This window comes from Aythya fuligula, chromosome Z (genome assembly GCF_009819795.1).
Source record: "Aythya fuligula isolate bAytFul2 chromosome Z, bAytFul2.pri, whole genome shotgun sequence".
Classification (NCBI taxonomy): domain Eukaryota; kingdom Metazoa; phylum Chordata; class Aves; order Anseriformes; family Anatidae; genus Aythya; species Aythya fuligula.
The window spans coordinates 61,275,092-61,295,441 of NC_045593.1; the positions used below are offsets into that span (position 1 = coordinate 61,275,092).

Sequence of the window (20,350 nt, forward strand, 5' to 3'; positions counted from 1 at the left end):
GGGGATTTTAATGAGAAGGGAAAAGCCGAGCCGTGGTGCTAACGCCAATTTTCGGACTTCAAATCGCAGGGGCGTCAGAGCTCCCCAGCACAAGCTGCCCGCGGTGCGTTATGTGCGGCTAAAACATGGTAAAAAAAAACACGCTTTTAGCACTCGGGCAGCCCTCAGCAGCACCCCGTATCCCCACAGCACCATTGACATCTGCCAGAACTGCGTGGAGGGAAGGAGGGAAGGGAAGGAGCCAACCGCCACACGCCCGCCTCACGGCGGGGCTGCCCGCGGGGGCAGCCGTTCCCCGCCGCCCAACGGCCGCCGCGCGGGGCGGGGGGGGGGGGCGCGGCGCTGACACCGCCGCAGGCGCCGCCCACCCGCGCGGGGGCGGGGGCGGGGGCGGAGCGTGAGGCTCCGGCGGCGGCGGGCGGCGGGCGGGGGCTGCTGCGGGCGCCGGCGGCAGCGCTCGGGCCGCGGGGCGGAGGAGGAGGAGGAGGAGGAGGAGGAGGAGCGGGAGCGGGGCGGCCGCAGGAGGAGGAGGACGGGAAGCGGAGCAGCGGCGGCGCTCGGTCGGCCCCGCGGCGCTGCTGCCGCCGCCGCCAGTTCCCCGCTCGCTGCCCGCCCGCCCGATCCGCGGCTGCCGGCGGCTCCCGGCTCGGCCGCGGGCGCTGGGAGCGGGCTCGGCGCTGCCCCGCCGGAGGAGCCCCCGCGGCGCCGCGGTGCCGCCGCCCGGCGCCGGCTCGGAACTTTCCCCGCGGGGCGCGGGGGGGCAGCGAGGAAGAGGAGGAGGAGGAGGAGGAAGGAGGAGGAGGAGGAGGAGGAGGAGGAGGCGGCGGCGATGAAGCTGAGCCGCCAGTTCACGGTGTTCGGCAGCGCGGTGTTCTGCGTGGTCATCTTCTCGCTCTACCTGATGCTGGACCGCGGGCACTTCGACCACCCCAAGAGCCCGCGGCGGGAGGGCACCTTCCCCAAGGTGAGCGCCGCACGGCACCGCCGGGGGGGCGCCGCCGCCCAGCGCTTCCTCCTCCCCCCCCCCCCCCCCCTTCGCCGCCGGGGCACGGGGGCGGCCTCTGGGAGGCGCTGCCCCGGCCCCGCCGCGTGTCCCGGGCCGCCCGCAGCCGCAGCAGCGGGGTTGGGGCTGGGGGAAGCAGCGGGGTTTGGGGGGGGGGGCAGCGATCGCGGTGCGGGGCGGTGCGGGGCGGTGCGGTGTGCCCCGGGCTGTGCCGCACGCTGCTGCGCCTCGTGGGGCAAAACGCAAAGTGTGGGGAGCCGGGCGGCGCAGCCGGTGCCTGCGCTGAATGCACCCCTCCTGACGGCAGGAAAACAAAGGGACGGGGTGTTAGTGCGGCGGAGGGGTGTCAGGGCAATTTAAAAACCTCAGATCGCTCACCGAGAAAGTAAAATTATTATTATTATTATTTTTTTTCCGATAGAACCGTGTTTTTTTTTTTTTTTTTTTTTTTTTTTTTTTTTTTTTCTTTAACGCAAAGATAATACTTGGCACCACTTTATTTCTGGCCACGGCAAAAAAAAAAAAAAAAAAAAAAACCTTGGCTGAAGTGTATGGAAGGAGCAGGGATCAGTTCTGCCTTTGTTTCTTCGAGTTACAGTTCAGAGGTCAGCCGCTAGCTGTTTCAGGAACTAAGAGAATACGAAAGAAGCTCTGAAGAAAGCGAGACAAGGCTGGACTACTGCGGCTGCATCTGTTCAATATACAGCTCCGGCAGGAGAGTAATACTGAGTGTCATACTTGTAAAAGCTAGTACAAGTGCTGCTTTGGTGGTATGGTCAGTATCTTATATTAGCAGAGCACCTCATGTGCTTTTATCTCGCCAGTTGAGTTTAATCCAGATAAAGAATAGGACAGGGCAGCTGGTACATAGGTGGCCTTTTTTTAAATTTATTTTTATTTAATGTCAGGATTTGCTTTGAAATACTGAAACCTGGAAGATGTATTAGATGTGTTTGCTTTTCCACTGTCAGTGTCTTGCAGTTGAAATTTCTGTCAGTGTCCTACAGCGTAATGCTTTCTCTCTTACGAGAGAAAGGTCTGGTGCCTCAGTCTGCTGTAACATCTCTTCTTTATACAACGTAAGGAGCCAAGCATCTCTCCTCACCTCCTCCTTCCTCCCCTCGGACTCCTAGAACATTCCGCCAGCATTTACTCTTTCTGCCTTTTCCATACCTAAATTCATTCGAGGCTGCTCACTCTCACTACTTAGCACTGTTTCAGTCCTTCCTTTGGGTGGAAAAATTGCCCTTTTTCTTCTTGCTGCTTTATCCTTCGAAGAAGTTACAGGTGAAGCCAATGTGACTTTGTCATTTCCTTTTTGCTGTCTGTAGGGTTCTGAATAGGAATTTTTCACTTTTTTTAAATTGGGAAACCTCTGGAACCTAGCAAATGTTTTCAAGCCATATAATGCGTCAGTGTAAAGTCAATATGAAAGATGAAGAGGGGAAGAGAAGCCACCGACAATATTGGAAAGGAAAATGCTATCTTAGCTTACAAAAAATCATGTCAGTGAGGTGTTGTTGGAACTCAATGTACTGTAAGTGAAACCAGCCACAGATGTAAAAACTTCAAGCTGCTTTTGTTTGCGAAAAGCTCTGGCAGCAGGATATTGTGTGTCCGTGGATTTAAGAAGACATTTTCTTTCACGATGAGAAAGGTCAGTTTTTCTTACTGCTTGGAAGGAGGAGCTGAGATTTTTTTTTTTTATTATTTTTTCCCCACAGATTTTCAGATAGCTTCACTTCTTACTTCTTTCTGATCTGACAGTGTGCTAATTTTTCAACTTTGCTGTTTCTCTGTGCAGCTCTGGTAGGAGCATCCTTCACCTTGCATATCCTGGAAGTTGTGTACTGATTAGCTTGCTCTCCCCGAGCTCTGTGGTATACAGTAGCCTCAGAGAGGAGGAGTGGGTTCTTCTGGAAGCAGCTTCCTGTGTAGCTCATCAGCATTTGTCTATCTAGGCTTTACTTTAATTTCTGCCAGGAATGGAGTTGGATTTTTTTTTTAGCTGGTAGTGCCTGTTGGTCTGTATTCACTGAGAGAATCGTGTGTAATACCAGTAGTAAAATGCAGGATGGGGATTTGCTGCTCAACTTTCACTTCTGCTATTTCTTCCATATGCCTTCTCGTTGCATGATCTCAGGGTCGTGTACATCAGGCTGAGGCTTGTGAACCTGTCCTTTTTTCAGATTTATCTGCCATTATCTGTAGTCAAGAGTTACCCTTCCTGAGCTGGCTTTCTAGTTTGAGAGTTTAGGTAGTTGTTCAAGGGTGCCAACAGGAATGAATGTCTTGCAGAAGTAATTTTTGGAGAAGATCTCTCAGGGAGTGTGAATGCCCCTAAGCAGTAGCCTTTACATAATCTCTATCCAGGTGCTTGTAAATGCTTTTCAGCGCTGTCTTAAAGAGAATCTCTGGTCTGACTTTGGAGGTACTGGTAATATCTTGTCTTTTTAAGTGTTGAATTTGCAAAAGTTGGCATCAGTGGTCTCTTGTAAAGTTCTCATTGCCTGCACTCTGTAGTGAGGTGACATCATGGCAGCCGTAATAGAGCCTGAGCTAATGAAGTGATTTATAGCCTTGTCATCACTGATGGTGCATTTAAATCATATATGAAGATCTGCATGCTGCCACAGAACTGAAATCCCCGTTAATTTGGGGAAGATTAGGTACAACCTATGGAGATTGCCTTATTTGCCTCTCCTCTCTAAATCCTGTGTGTAACTTCATGGACCCTGCCTGGTTGTCAGCAATATATTATTCTGAAGATGGCCATATCACAAGCACTTTCTTTCTCTCAGACCTTATTTGTAGTCACTGTAGGATTTCTGTCTGCTGCAGTGTACCGTGGACTCTGATACTTTTCCATAGACCTTCTTCCCTGCCTCTCCCTTGCTATTTTGCTTTGTATTCCTTCAGCATGACTCCGGGGTGGATTTCCAAAGCTGTTATCACAACTGCTTCCCATGAACGCTCTGAAACAGCATTTGGCGCAGAGTCTCCTCAGAGGGCTCATCAGCAGTTGACGATGACCTGCTCTAGAAGTTTCAAGCGTTGCTGTGTACTTTATTTCACCCTTCTCAGTGTAGGCAGTGTTACTACAGTGGTTACTTTTGTTTTAAAAACTCTTGGGAGTAATAGCAGAAATGTTGCTGGTTGAGATTTAAAATACACTACTCCCCTTTCTTTCCTCCTGTTCCTTTAGATAAGTAAATTGATAAGCTGCTAGGGAAACTGAACTGTACTTCAGTACGGTATGGCTGTCTTAAAACTTCTGTATCTGTGAATGGAGAGGAAAATGTTCCAGGTATCATTTGAGTTTGAGAAGACTAATGAAGGGTACTGAAAGTGAGAAGAACGAGCTGTGTAGCTGGTCTGCATAACCTAGCATCCTGTGTCAGAATAAGATGTTTCCTGTCTCAGAACACATGTCAAGATACCATGTGTCATAGTGTCCTGTCTCACAAGAGGAACAGCCTTGCAGCATTGTGCAGAGGCAAGCTTAAGGTGCAGGAGCCTTAGATGCATTTTTTTGATTATTAACATATCAACCCTCACTACAGATTATAGTATAAGTCTTCTGGTGGAATTTGCTGAAGAGTGGTGGAGGATATTCTTTCCGTCTGCAATAACAGAATTGTTTGAGAAATCTTTTGGCTGTGTGGTGGATGGAGATTTGAAGTGGTGAGTCCTGTGCTGTCTCCTGTGCACTGAGTGTCAAGTACAAGTGGTCCTTGGACTAAACTGATACAGCTAAATGAAAGCTTCATTCAAATTGAGTCTGAAGTGGAGTAAGTCCATAAGGAACTTCACTTGAAGAACCAGTGTTACTGTATACAGATGAAAACCAAATACAGATAAGCACGTATTAATCTATTTGGTATTTTGGGTCCAAACAGAAAAAAACAAACATTAGGCTAACACAGCATATTTTATCAACTAACTTTACCTTGAGTTTGAACAAATCCATAAAAGCTGTTCATTTACACAGGCTGGTGGAGTATTTCTTCTGATTCTAAATTTTGCTTCATTCAAGAGTGTGCCATGCATGCTAAGGCGTAAGACAAAGAAAAACATTAAAAATCCAATGTATTTTAAATTAAGTGGAGGATTTATTTTTGGGTAAGAATATTTTGCATCAGAAATATATAGCCTTTGTGTCGTCTTCACACGAAAATTCATTTCTGGTGCATTTTATGCCTGAGCAAGGCAAAACAGAAGAGCAACACAGCGTCCTCTGTTGTTACCTGATAGGCAATGCTCTGGAACTGAGCTTTTTCTGCTAACCACTTTCACGCAGCTTGCTTTGGCTTTTATGGGACGTATCCCCATGGTGTGCAAGGCTGTTTCTGGAAATAAGTTTTTGAAACTCAGGTCTGCCATGGTTCTGCTTGGTAACTGGAATGGGACCAAGGGATTGCTCTTCTGGTATCTTTGGCGTTTCCCTTAAATTTTATTAGAAGGAAAGCACAAGCATACAGCAACTTCGATCCTTAGGGTTTTCCAATTTTTTATATATATTTTTTTGTTTTGAATAAGATCCTTCACCCCTCCTACCCTCGTGCCTTTGACCATCATTATTTGAAACTTACTCTGATCTTCTCATGTGTTTGAACTGCCTTTACAGGCCCTGTAGCTGCCTCGTATCGAACAGAGACAATCAAATACAGTTCCTGTAAAAGCAGCTGGCTGTTATTTCTATTTCCTGTGTCCTTCCCGCAAAACATTAAGGCCTGGCTGTTGGTGGTTCTGCTAATGCTTCTCTGCTGGCTTCATGTTTTCAAGGCATCCATCACATACTTTGTAAATGGCACAAGCAGTGGTTGTTGCAGTGTGCAGTGCTGTTTCATCTGTACTTGCCAATAGTTTGGAATTAGTATCACCTGGCCAAAATATGAATCATGGTAGGGTGGAGCAGTAACAGTAGGATGTTAGGGCCAAACACATCAGAAACATCAGCAGTTCTATGAGTCTGTGCACTGAACAAAGGCATCTTTTGAGATTTACCTCAAAAGTACTCCAAAGTAAAAGCTCCCCTACTTTGAGGAAGCCTTACCTTCCGTCACATAACCCTCTGTCTCCTTTGGGTGGCTGCAGCTGCGGCGAATCAGCTCATGCCTGACATTTGGTGTGCCCCAATTCTGTGCAGAATAAATCTTGTCTCCCTCCAGTGTCACAGCAAGTCCTCACGCTTTCTGCTTTTGAAATAACTCCTGATACACCAGAAATACACTTCCCAGCTATGGTTTTGTTAGGTACATTGCTGTAGTGAAGTAGGTGAAATCAGTGGCTTACCTGAACTATAAATACACGCCTTTTGTTGCTTCATGTTCTTGCGGGTTTATTTTTGTGGGTACATTTCTGGCCTATGTTGTATAACAAGCTCAAGCACTGCTGTATGTAGCAGTATAGGAAACTGTATGATCAGGAAATGTTTTTATCACTCTGAAATGTAAGTAGTAGTAATTAAGGTTGTACGTAGTTTAAGTTGTCTGAGCACTGAGTAATTGTGAGTGCAGTGACTTCTAGTAGCATTCTTAGGAGTTTCGTGTTGGAGAAGATTGAATGTTGAATCAGAATAGTTACAGAAGGAATTACCATTTTCCTGGATTTGAAACTTGCTTACTTAAAACAAACAAACAAAGCCTGATTAACAGCAATCACTATCTGAAAGACTTTGAGCGTCACAGGAATGTTCTTGAGTATAAAAAAAAAAATAAAAATAAAATTTATTTTTTCTTTTGAGCTTCTGGTGCATTGTAAAGGAGGAGGGGTTCTCATAGTAAATGTAATTATAGGTCAGTAACTAGTTTTGTACTAAAGTACAAAAAATAAAAAAAACACCTTGTACTTCCTGATGTTCCAGAGTGTGTTTGTCTTTGTTTCTTGTATGTTTTGAGTGAAGTTCTGGCTAAACAGCAGTCGGGCAGAATCTAATAGCTTCTTTCAATTAGTCTTTAAATCTAGTGAAAAATGTTGAACAAAATATATTCTTCAGAAGAGCAGTAACACCTCCCATAAAGCAGAACTCCTTTCTGCTACTTACGGTCAATGCCCAGCTTAAACTGCATAAACTAAATGGAGAGAGAGCATTTCCTTGTTTGCTCTTAGCTTGACCTTTATTTCTGCCTGCTACATGATTTTGTTATTTTAAGTTTTGACTTGTTCAAATAAAAATAATTAAAATGCCTGTACTCAGATGCCATGTAAACTGCATTTCAGTTTTGTACTGATAGCCATTTTAACTACAGAAATAAATATTCAGTACAGGGTTAGGAAGGGAACCAAAAGGGAAATGAACCTAAAACTTACCAGCCTGAGAAGTAGTGAACATCCTTCAGATAACTGACTTAATATAGGGAATGCTTCTAGATTTGTCTCCATCTCCCCCTTCTTTCTCCCAGCCTTCAGCTCAGTGATAATGGTGTCAAATTAGGCCTTAACAACATCTTTTTTCTATCTCCGTAAGTTACATGAAACTTAAATCTAGAGTAATAGTATGTAGAATGCTTATTTCTTATCATGACACTTGTTAAAAGGATTTTAAAGTCTATCAGTTCCTGAAAACCTTTTTTTTTTTTTAGGTTACTTTGTCTTTGGACTAGAACAACTATTACATTTGAGAGAGTAGACTTGTGTTTTGTAGTTCAGTTAATTCAGGTGAATGCTAGTGTCTTCACAAAGTGAGCTTGTTTTGAATGGTACTTTAAAGGCAGGAAATCCTTAAAAAGGTTATTTATGTAATTTTCATGATTAAAAATGCACAGAAACCTTCTGCTTAGCTTAATAAAGGCTTTGAACCTTGACTTGTGCTTTTAACTGTTGTACTGTATGCTTGGTTTTTCATTGTGTCCTACCTCACAAGGTGAATACACGCTGAAACAGTCAGTGTGTTCAAATATTAAGCTTTGATGCAACATCGTGCTGTATTTTTAACTTCTACCTGCTTGCTTTTTTTCTGTAGAGGACATGACCATTCAAATTCTACATTTAGTGTGCTCTGTTCACTGTACAGTGCTCAGATTGCACAGTGAACTGAGAATATTTTCTGGTCTTACCATCTTGGTATGCTGCATCTGGTCAGAGGCTTGTATCAAGATTTTAGTCAAGTTAGTACATGATTTGTGAAGATATCAATAATTACTTCCAGGTATAAGAATCTGATACAGGAAGTGATTAGGATGACTGCGAATTCAGTGCCATCAGAAAAGGACACGTGAAGTTTCTTAAATGCTCAGTGTTGTGAACCTGTATAGGCAATGATCCGGACTTGAATTCCACATCCCCAGGAGAACCCTGTTCGCTGTGGTACACTGCTGTCTTCACCACTGCTCGTTTGTGCACCAGAGCCTCTTCAACAGGACTCTGCCAGCTCTTTTGTGGTCTCCGGCTTGTTCGTGTGGGTGAGAAGGAGAATGGGCTCTGGCTGGTTTTGAACCAAGCGCTTGGTGGTTGCTGGCTCACTCTCTGGATACATAATAATAATAATTTCTAGCTGACCTAACCTCAGAAGTCTCTCATGTGGATTTGTCCTCTGTCTGCCAGTTTCTGTGAGAATTCCTCATTCATGGGCCTGTCATACTCCCGCTTAAATTATTTGAGCTACCTTTCTTTTTCTTTGAAATGGTCAGCAGCTGCCTGTTTGAAAGGTCTTGTATTTAAAGAAGGAGTGAGTGAGCATTCACTGAGGAAATGAAAGTTGCAATACCCTTTTCTGCAGTGCTTAGATAGAAGCTGCTCTGCCTTGCCCAGAATAAAGCAACTTTATTTTTCCTTGTGTTACTGGAGTTGCTTACTTGTGCCGGGTACCAATACTCCTTTCTGGAGTGAGTCCTTGCAATGTATCAGAGCAGTACCAAATGCAAATAGACAAGGACAAAACAGAGGGCAGTGGGGAAGCAGAGGCCATTCTGGGATGTTTGGGGCTTGAAAACCACTGAAGGGTTAAGACTGAAGCATAGGGAACTGTTTATGTAGCTATATTGTGTGGTGGTAACAGCAGGTTGCTCAGTGCAGCTAGCAGGTATGGATGTTTTTTGTTCCAAACGGGTGGAGAATGAGCTGGTCTGGTCTGTCCTCACTTGGGAAGGTTCAGTTGTTTCAGTCCAACCCTGTGTAACCATGGGGATGGCAAAGAGATGCACTACTTGTGTGATGCCATTATTTTACTAGTGCAGCTGTACCTACTTCCAGGATACAATTTGGATTTGTTGGTACTTTCCACTTCATGCACTAATACCTGTTGTTGTGGAGCGAGAGCTGGGTTCCCTTTCTTCTTAATCAAATCTTTATTTGCACAACCTTACCAGTACGTGAAGATGGAGAGAGATGAAAGAAAGAAGTTTATACCAAAGTTAATAAAAACTAGTAGACTGATTGTGTAAGTTAGGTGATTCCTGTAATTTTACATTGCATTTCCTTATTCCAAACAAGTACATAGATTCACAGAGCATCCTTTTAATGGTCTACATTTGGACTGAGCCTCAGTCTATTTGGACTTATCCAGAAAGCATACCTCTTATTTTGCTATCCAGTATTCACAAAGCCATGTAGATTACAACGTTTCAGGCAGAATTGCTTAAGGTAAAATTGATACATCTCTGCTTGGATTTAAAAATATAACAACACCCACTTCCAATTGTATGGAAAATTTTCAAACTTAATTTAGAACAAATACTGATGATTTTAGTAATGAAAAGATGTCCTGTGTGTTTCATTTTTGATTAGACCCGTCAGGTTCTCTGGTATGTTTCTGAGTTGTTTTAATAGTAAATCAACACCCATTACTGGCAATCAGTAAGGGGCAGTGTGAATCAGCTATTTTCCTCTAACAGTGTTGAAACTAAATTTTGTTTTGTTCTTGAACATTTTCCGTGTTCATCTTTGAATTTTAAAGAAATTTTACTATTGAATGCTACATTCTTAGCACCGTCTTACTCCTGCCTACTTAAAATGAGTAAGGAGTGAGGACTGAAAAAAAAAAAAAAAAGTACTTTCTGATACTTGAACCATTTTTAAATCTGAGAATGGATTCCTGACACTGCTTTCACTGTATTTATATTGAGTGAAAGCTGGGATCCATTTCTAGTTTGAGACACAGTTGTTTCTGAAATTTAATTCTAATAGCTGGTGTGTTGCACAACGGAAACTTAAAATATTTTTTTTAGTGTCTACAAAAACTTCGTTGCCTGATAGTTAGTTTGCAGCATGAGGCCATAGTTGCGTATTTTTACCTGTAGCTTTTTATTTGATATTTTGCTTTCAAGCTGAGTTGGTACATGTCCAGTTTAAAATCTTCATAAGAAACATGATGCATCTCCTAGTCTTTCAAAAAAAAGAAAGCAGGTAGTCTTAATTAGCATCCTTTGTTAGTTTCTACAGTGGGAATTCTGGTAAGATTTCTATCTCCAGCTAACAGAATATCTGTCTCCAAAGTTCTGTGCCTAATATTCTAAAAATCACTGCTGCTCAGTGTTCAAGGTAGGCTTGAACTCTCCACCATAAAAATAAATTATTGCTGGAATTACATAACTGTATACATTTTTTACTGGAAAATGAACAGGAAGCAATCTACTGTCTCAGCACACAAGAAACAGGGAACTTAATTTAAAAGAATTTTACCACAGAATACACAGTGAAATGGTAGAACTTAATGCAGATATTTTGAGGTTTAAATTATAAAAAAAATAAAAATTAAAAGAATGGTCCATCTAATAGATATGAGAAGTGTGACTTGACCTCCAAGTTTGTAAGTTTGTGTCTGACTGACAGAAGTTGGCAGTATATGCCAATGGAAGGTTCAGTCTAACCACGTATTCAGTGTTTTTGTAACTTTTGGACAGAGACAATACTTAGCTAGACAACATAGAACAGATCAGTCTTGTAACCTACTGCAAAGTAGTTGACAGGCTATTGCTCAGCAATATAATATTCTTCTCTTGTAGGTAGAATATTTCTAGAACATACATGAAAGAGAAATTTTAAATAGTTCTCTGATTTTACAGTTCAAAGGAAGAATATATACTGGTGGGGTAGGTGTGAACAGCATTTTAGGTGCTTACACATTTGGTAACTTTGAACTAGAGCTGTGTGCAGCGAAGCAGGTAATAGCTGGTGTACATGATAGCTATGTTTTAGTTTTTTAGGAATCTAAAGATCAGAGGTTATGTTGGGCAGCCTGTAAAGTCCCAATCAGTATTACTTTATGCATTTTACTTTAAGAGTGAGTGGCATAACAGGCTATTATGTGAGCAGAGAGACCTTTCTTTTGTACTTTTTGAACGTGAAAGTACTAATTTTATTAAAATGGGTGCATACCATTTTTAATGTATCGTTTGGAAGATTTTAGTCTCGGTTGTTTCTTTTATGCCACCAGGGGGCATGGGACTACACTTTTTTCTTTCCAGTGCCCTATCATCTGCATATTGATCTCCTGTTTTCAGTTATTCTGTTTCTAGTATTTGTCTTTAAGCAGTTTAGATTCTAAGATTTTGGTCCTTCATCTCAATTAACTTATTCTGGATCTATTGTCAAAATATATTTTTGTCTTTTGGGAAATAAAAAGGTTTCACGTGTGTTGAATTTTAAAACCTGTTATTTTCAGGATGTATTGAGATAAGAACAAAGAAAAACACTGGGTCAGCATTTTACACAGCACAGAAAAGGAGGGGACAAACCTACTAACTGTAAAATATTACACCTTATCTTCTATAGAATTATAAACAACTCCTATAAAGATGAAATTGCAGAAATGGCTAGTAGATCCTAAGAGGTTGATTGGTATCTCATATTTAGAGAAGTTTTTTATTCCTGCAGACTTCTTGAACAGGTTTTAAAAGAAAGTACCCATTACAATTTACAAAGGAGGCTTAGTCCTTTGCAAACTACAGCCTAACTACAGAAGTTGGAATTAATTGGCATTTGAGGAAGGCAAATTGTATCGTAAAAGCAAAATGCAAAAGGCCTCAAGTGAATGATTGCTAAAGGGGGAAAAAGTCTCATGCACCAAAGCTGTTACTAATAATTTTCTGTATTACTTGGTGTCAGGGGAAAAAACAGGAAAAGCATTGGTGTCAGGGAAAAGTTTAACTTGTCATTAAAAAGCATAGATCACAGAATAATTGTCTACTGAATATGTGTTATTTGTGATGAATGCAATGGGTAAAATGTGAACACCCAAATCTGCAGCGGGTTTTATTACAATGAAAGCTTTTTGACAGAACTTAATCAGACGTTGTATATTTTGGGGTCTGACCACGACTTTAATAATGGAGAACAAACACACAGTTACTTTCTATCTTTTGTTATTGTTAAGTTGAAATCTGCCTGAGGAAAGAAAGAAGTTATTGTTAAGCTGAAATAACCTTAAAAACATTTTAAATAATCTGGCCTTTTGTGAGTATGGAAAAGCTAACACACTAATATTTGAAAAAAGCATACCTCAAATCATTTGGAATGGGTGGCTAGTACATCAGAGAGCATTTCCAGGCATTTTCCCCTCCTATGCTACCTCCAGGTGCCGGTATAATATGGTGATTAAATGCTTTGAATTGTTTTGTGCTGTCTGCCTGCCCCTCTCTTTCCAAGTTGCTTTGGAGATATGCTGACTTCTTTCAGTGCATGTTGATATTATCTTCTGTCCTTCCTTTCATGGTATACATTAGGATCATCTTTAGAATCCTGTTCTTCAGCAACTGAACATGATCTAAATGAAACTACTATTAGTTTGAATTGTCTTGTGAAGGAATATATTGATGTTTGTCCAGTTACCACTTGTTCATAGGAATAATCTATGTTAAGGAATCTTTTATTAGCTTCTGTTAATTTCTCTCCAAATTTTGCTGAAAATAAGAAACTTAATATATACTGAAACAGTTTTTCCTTGTACATGTAAAGTATTAAAATGTTTACATCCTTTTAATTCCATCATGATGGGACTGCCTCCTATAAAACAGCTTTCTCTTTTGTGTCCTAATATGATGGCAAATGAAAATATTAGATTTTTTTGAAGATGTTTGATAGACATGGAAATTTTGAATTTGGCATAATTAGTATTTAAAACAATGTGACTTTTAAAAAATATCTTTTTATCACTTTTGCTGTTTTCCCTTATTCTGAGAGGAGAAGGTCTCTTATGTTGGTTCAATTTCTTGGTTTGTCTTTATGTAAGACATAGGATAAAGATTATTTATTCTGTGTGATGATATACTACTGTGAAATTGATTTTAAAAGATTGTCAAGAATGGGTCTGAGAAAATAATCGACTTTTTTTTTTTAACAGGGTCAACTTTCAATATTGCAAGAAAAAATAGATCATCTTGAACGCCTGTTGGCAGAAAATAATGAAATTATTTCAAATATACGAGATTCTGTGATCAATCTGAGTGAATCAGTAAAGGATGGTCAAAAAAATCCAGAGGCTATAAACTTCAGTCAAGGGTCTCTTTCTGAGCTCTTTCCTTCTGCTTCTGTTCCACTTGCCGTTGATTCTGAGGATTGTTTGTTTGCTTCAAAAAGTGGAAGCCGTAGTTCAGATGTACAGGTAAGTACATCTTTTTTCTTTTATTCTTCTGGAGTACTACCTTTCATAATTCTCAAAATACCCAAGTACTGGTAAAAGCTTAGGTCTAATCACCTAATCTAAGATGTAATAGAATTGTTCAAGTGCCTGTTGTGTTTAAAGGAAAATGATATGAAACAGTTCCTTTTACCTTTTCTAAGCTGTCTAGGAAATAGTATGTGATTAAGATGACCCAACATATCAGAATGCTTTAAAGTTATTAAGAGAAGACAACCTAAGATTAACCACTGTTTATTGTCCAGTACTCTCAGAAGCTCTGGGGAAAGAGTTTGAGAGTCTATTTTCCCAGATTCTTCTAAAGCTGATATAAAATAATGTGGAAATAGTATATAGACTTATAAGCAGGTTTTACACTTGAGGGTTACATGTGTAGATGGGTCTTGAGGGTAAGACAAACCATGCTTAAAAAGTAATCATTTAAGAAAATACCCAGTATTGTTTGCCCTTTGGAATACCATTTTTGTGTTTCGGCATTCCAGTGTGTCTCCAGTTTTTATAGGCACTTTGATCAGAAAGGAGGAACATATACTATGTCAACTGGTTGGCATGAACTGGACTGGTTGAAATTTTTAAAGTCAAATGCTTCAAGTTGAATTTATTTTGCTTTCTGGTGATGCCTGTGAGTTCATTGACTCTTATATATTCAGTTTTAATGGAGTGTTTCAGGAGTGCTATGAATACTGTGTGAAGTCTGTGATCTGTACTGTTTTGGGGAGTCTTGTGGGAGTACTATAAATATTCAGCTACTCTAAAGCAAAGATTAAATTCTGAATACCAGCTTTTTCTCTCATTCTGAAAATGCAAGTATTTCTATTGTAGGAGAAAGACATGGACTTGAGATGAATAAGTATGCATCAGAACAATTGTAACCTCCGATTTATCATTTATAATGCCTTTAAGCTCTTCAGGGATAGGCACTACCTTAATATGTCTCTTACAGAGGAAGCAGTTTTTTAAAGGCAGTAATATCTAACTGTTCGTATTTGTATTATATATTATAATTTCTGTACAGGAAAGTGAAGTAGGTGGGCCTTTACATCTTTTCAAGTTACTGGATTGTTAACAGGTTATTCCTCACACAGTCTGTTAATATGTTAAACAACGCACTTTTTTAAGGTACATTAGAAATAAGCTAATGTGAATTGATGTGAATTTTCAGGTGAAATGTTTTGGCTTAAATTATTGGACCTGTTAACCTGTTGTGAATGGAAAGTATATACTAAAACTGTTCGCGTGTTTCATATCACATATGTGGCATGTCAGAACGTGTACTTGCTATCATTTAATGTACCTACTCTTCCTGTACTCATACTTCATTTCCTTGCCTTACCAGGCTGGGAAGGTTGTAATATTCTTCATGTCACTGCATCAGTACCTTGTACTCAGCAGATTATCAGCCATCATCCTTAAGTCACTTTAATACTGATTTTTCTCATCCTGTGAGTCTGACCTACATTTCAGTTACAAGAATCGAAGACCTTGATTTTAGCAGAATTTTGGTAATAATAAGTTAGCCTAAGTTAACTAATCTGTTGTTACACCTGAATACCAGCTTTACTATTTAAAGCTTCACCAAGCCTGAGGTGTTCTGCAAGTTTAGTTGATTTTTTTCTTCTAGATTTTTATAAAGACTGAGAAATTCTGAGCAGATTATTTGAAGAACATTGTTTTTTTTTAATATTTTAAATACTTAAACAGCTTATGTTAACTGTGTTCCTAAGCATTAACTTAAAAAAAAATAGTAAGAGAACATAGGTGAGACTTGATATTTGGATAATGAGAATGAAGGCAAAAGATGCTTCGCTGAATAAATTGTGGAAATCCATTTTAGTCATACATAATAGAGAGAGCATTATAAGAATAGATTCAAATATGGATTAAAAACCTCTAACATTTCAGTGAGTAATATTACCAGGTCTTGTTACTCCAAGAGATTTATTTTCTGTGCATAAGTTGGAGAAAACCATTTACTAATAGCATGAGAGCCCAAAAATTCTTGGATAGGATAGTTGAATGATGTTTTCTCATGGAAAAGAAATGTAAAACAAGAAATGATGCACACCATTACATATGGTGTAAGTAGGAAGGATGCTGTAATAGAGCTGACTGCTCAAAATAACATTGAATTGAGAATTGATGTCATTCAGATTAAATGCAAGGCTAATGCACACTTTTTCAAAGGGCTGAGAATGGAACTAAGTTCACAAAGTGAAGAACTCTGGATGAAATATTGTTATGACTTGACACTTTTTTATGTCAGTAGTTCAAGATGTGTCTGGAATTTGTGCTTGAAGATAGAAATCTCAACAGCCATCATGCTGAGCTGGAGAGTCTTGTAACTGATGGTGAGGTGTGTCCTTGTTGTCCCTTTCAACTACTGAACCATCTAACATTGTACTTCGCAATGTTGCTCTGTTTAAAAACAAGGCGTAAATCACTTCTAACAACAACAAAAAAGGTGGCCTGAAGAGGCATGAACCGTGTTTCATTCTGTTCAGTGTTCACTGAGGCAAGTGCTTGCTCAAGACTTGTGTTACTTCAGCAGTTTGAGTCCCTCAGTATAGAGAAGCAATAAACTGATTTAGGGAAGAAAAACAAAATAAAACAACAACAAAACATGCAATTGGTAAGTTTTCATATGCTTTAACTGAAAAGCCTGGAACAATATGACTGTCTTCTGAAGCAGCCATAGTGAAGTCAGGGTGCATCCTTTTATTAATTTTGTTGACTGTTTTTACCAAGACCTTTCTTATTTTATCAGTATTTTATAAATAGAAAAGAAATTGAAATATCTCAAGGAAGTACTTGTCTTTTATTGTGTTTCTTACTGACTAGGTATTCCAAATTTGTTCTTAGTTTGCAGTCATGTAACCTGGTCAAGTGAAGAGGTAACTTTTAATTAATGCCTTTGACCATTCTAACTGTGGATGCTGTTGCACTGAAAGATGAAAACGGCATCTGTCTTCTGGATGTTTTGGCATAAGTGCAGTGAGTTTGGCCTAATTTGGCTTGGGTTTATGCCAGTGAAAGTTTTTGAATCCTACTTTCTTCCTGGCTTTTTTCTTTAACCCAATGCTGATCAATATTAAAATCATAGAATGGCTGAGGTTTGCAGGGACCTCTAGAGATGATTTGGTCCAATCCCCTGATCAAGTAGGGCCACCCAGAGCAGGTTGCCCAAGACCACATCCAGGCAGTTTATGAATACCTCAAGGATGCAGATTGCACAGCCTCTCTGGGCAATCTGTGCCAGTGCTCCATCACGCTCACAGAGGAAGTGTTACCTACTGTTCAGAGGGAACCTAGTATTTCACTGTATGCTCATTGCCTCTTGTCCTGTCACTGGGTACCACTGAAAATAGCCTTACACTGTCCTCTTTGTATTGTTGCTTCAAGTATTTATTTACACTGATGAGATCCCTGAGTCTTCTCTTCTCTGGTATGAAGAGTCTGTCCTCTATCAACCTTTCCTTGTAGGAGTGTTGCTACAGTCTTTGTCATCATTTTGGCCCCTCATTGGACTCTCCAATGTGTCCATGTCTCTCTTGTACTGGGAAGACCAGACCTAGACACAATACTTCAGGCCTGGCCTTGCCAGTACCAAATAGAGGAGAAGGATCACCTCCTTTGACCTGCTGGCAATAGTTTACCTAATGCAGCTTGGAGTACCATTGGTCTTCTTTGCAACAAGCACTGACCAGCACTGATCCCTGAGATACACTGCTAGTTACTAGCTTCTAACTAGATTGTGTGCTACTGATCACCACTTTCTGGTCAGCTGGTTTTCCACCTACCTTACAGTCTGATCATCCAGCCCATACATCAACAGATTCTGTATTAGTATTTTAAGGAAGGCGGTTTTTTCTTCCCCCTGTCTTCATGGCCATCTTTCCTCAAGAGCCTGTGTCCCTCCATTGCCACAATCCTGTCACTGGAGCCATCCTGCTGTGTCTCACTTCAGGCCTGTTGCTTGTCAACCCTGTCAGTCACTCTCTCATAGGGCTGCTGGTAACTTTCTCCTGTATCCATCGTTCCCAGTTGTCTCTCCCAAGCAGATGTTGATCTGCAAATAGGCTTCGATGGTCACAGAACCCAAAATCCTGTTGTCATCACCACTTAAAGCAATGTCAAGGCACATGCAAGACCAGGAAATGATCTGAGACAGCCAGCATGGCTTCAGTAAGGGCAAATCGTGCCTGACCAATCTGATGGTCTTCTACGATGAAGTCACTGCATCAGTTGACAAGGGAAGACTGACTGATATCATCTACTTGGACTTCTGTATGGCCTGTGACACTGTCCTGAATGACATCCTCCTGATCTTCAAATTGGAGAGACATGGATTTGAATGATGGACACGGAATTGGCTTGAAGGTCGCATGCAGAGAGTGGTAGTCAATGTCTCTTTGTCTTAGTGGAGGCTGGTGACAAAGTGGTATTGCTCAGGGGTCTGTCTTGGGACTGGTGCTGTTTAATGTCTTTATCAGTGATGTAGACAGTGAGATCAAGTGCACCCTCAGCGAGTTTGCTGATGATACCAAGCAGAGTGGTGCAGATGATATAGCAAAAGGAAGGGACTCCGTCCAAAGGGACCTGGACAAGCTTGAGAAGTGGGCCCATGTGAACCATGTGAGGTCAGCAATCCCAGATGTGAGCGTGGACTGGGAGAAGAATTCATTGAGAGCAGCCCAGCAGAGAGACACCTGGGGGTTCTGGTGGATGAAAAGCTTGACATGAGTTAGCAGTATGTGCTTGCATCCCAGAAGGCCAACTGCATCCTGGGCTGCATCAACAGAGTGGGCAGCAAGTGTAGGAAGGGGACTGTCCCCCTCTGCTCTGTCCTTGTGAGGCCCCACCTGGAGTGCTGCATCCAGGTGCGGGGCCCCCAGCACAAGAAGGATGTGGAGTTGTCAGAGCGGGTCCAGAGGAGGGCCACAAAGATAATTAGAGGGCTGGAGCACCTCTCCTATGAAGAAAGGTGGAGAGAGCTGGGGCTGCCCATCCTGAAAAAGAAAAGGCTCCAGGGAGACCACATTTAATCTTTTCAATACTTAAAGGGAGTTTATAAAAAGATGGAGTGCAACTTTTTGTTAGGACAGATGACAGGACAAGGGCGAACCATTTTAAACTAAATGAAGAGAGATTTATATTAGAATGGCATCCCTGCCTATGACAGGGGGGTTTGGAACCCTCCCCATACCTTTTCCCCTTAGTGGTAGGATTGAAGAGAATACCCTCTGGGCCCCCATTTCACTGCTGCCCCCAGAACTCTGTAGTCACTTCTGATGGGGTATGCTTTCCCCCTGGCAGTATCATTGCTGCCCCTATGGAAAAACAGGGAGTAGCAGTGAGAGGGTCAGACAAGCTATGGCAGTCCCTCTACCACATCCTGGGTCTGGACTCTGACAGGCAGCAAACTTCCCTAGGTGGCATGTTGGGTCATTGAGACATTTATTTCAGAGAACTGCAAGATCTGTTTCCTGAGTTGCATTTCCCAGAACTTGCACAAAAACTCGTGTGAGCATGGATTGAGATCACTTTTTACTTAACATGTATTACCTTAAAATTACGTATTTTTTGGACTGTAGAAACTGGTATCTTGCAGACTGCAGAAGCTTACTTGTGGAACTCAAGCTCGATCCATAAGAACTCACAGGAATGTGTACAATTCCATGAATTGTTGCTTTTTAAATAAATCTGTCTTCATGTCTGAAATGTCGAAAGAGTTTATCAGTATTAAGGTCACTCACAGGTAACTGGCAAATTTACTGAGTATACACTTGACTTTCTGCAAAGGTTTCATTTCATAGAAGAATTATAGTTCTTCAAAAATAAAGTTCTAGAATAGAAAGAAAACATGGTATTAACCTAATATTCATATAACCTTACTTGTCCTCCTTGAACTAGCAATACAGAATGCATGTCTGGAAGCACTGTACACATGTGTGAACAGCGATGATGTTCAGAGGTGTAAGCAATTTCTGCAGAGTTGTGATGTGACATCATCTCATACAGCTCGGATATTTAGTGTAGGCCCAGATGAGGCACTGCTAATCCTAGCATTATGGTGGCTTGTATTCCAGTCTAACACTGCTTGCTTTTCTTCATATCTTATGCTAAAGGCCTGTGGTGGGTGGTCCTTGGTTGGCTACCAGATGCCTATGCAGCCAAGGTCAATGCACTGCAGTCCTCCACCTGGGGCATGATAAGGACAGTGACTGGGAGAGGTAATGGGAAAAACCCAGACTGGACATTGCCAAAGACTGAAATACTTGCGGGGAATCTGTTTTGTGATTTGCTGAAGGGACAGTGGGTAGAGTTTCACTGTGTTTGTGTATTGTCCACCTTCGTCAATGTTGTGATCATGTCTCTACGATTTTGTTGTAGGTCTATATTTGTAGATGTAACCAAGTCTGTGAAGAGTATCTGAAGATTTTCATTTAAATAAGAGTTCTTAAATATATGTTTCACAGAGGTGAGGTTGGAATGTACTGGGTATACAGGTGCCCAGGTGTTGGCCAGGGGCTATGTGGTGCAGAGGATTCCAGCCAGCTGCAAAACAGCTCCACTGCAGGGCACAAGGGAGCTCTTCCACCAAGCTGCTGGTGCCTCTGGGAGAGTGTGTTTAAGAAAGGGCGAAGTGCTGTGCAGGAGCTGTGAAAGACAGGAATGAGGAAAAAAAATGTGTGAGAAACAACCCTTTGAAAACCAAGATCACAAAGGAAGGGAAGGGAGGAGGTGCTCCAGCTGCTAAAACAGGGGGGAGA

At 41.4% G+C, this 20,350-nt stretch overlaps 1 protein-coding gene across 1 annotated transcript in view; it reads left to right on the forward strand.

Annotated features, from left to right (window-relative positions):
• Positions 1-829: 829 nt before the first annotated feature.
• Positions 830-20,350, forward strand: part of MAN2A1 (mannosidase alpha class 2A member 1) — a 134,476-nt gene continuing 114,955 nt past the window's right edge. Inside the window, exons 1-2 of the mRNA XM_032206496.1 lie at positions 830-964; positions 13,284-13,544. Of these exons, the coding sequence (XP_032062387.1) occupies positions 830-964; positions 13,284-13,544 (396 nt within the window). The remainder of the gene's footprint in view (positions 965-13,283; positions 13,545-20,350) is intronic.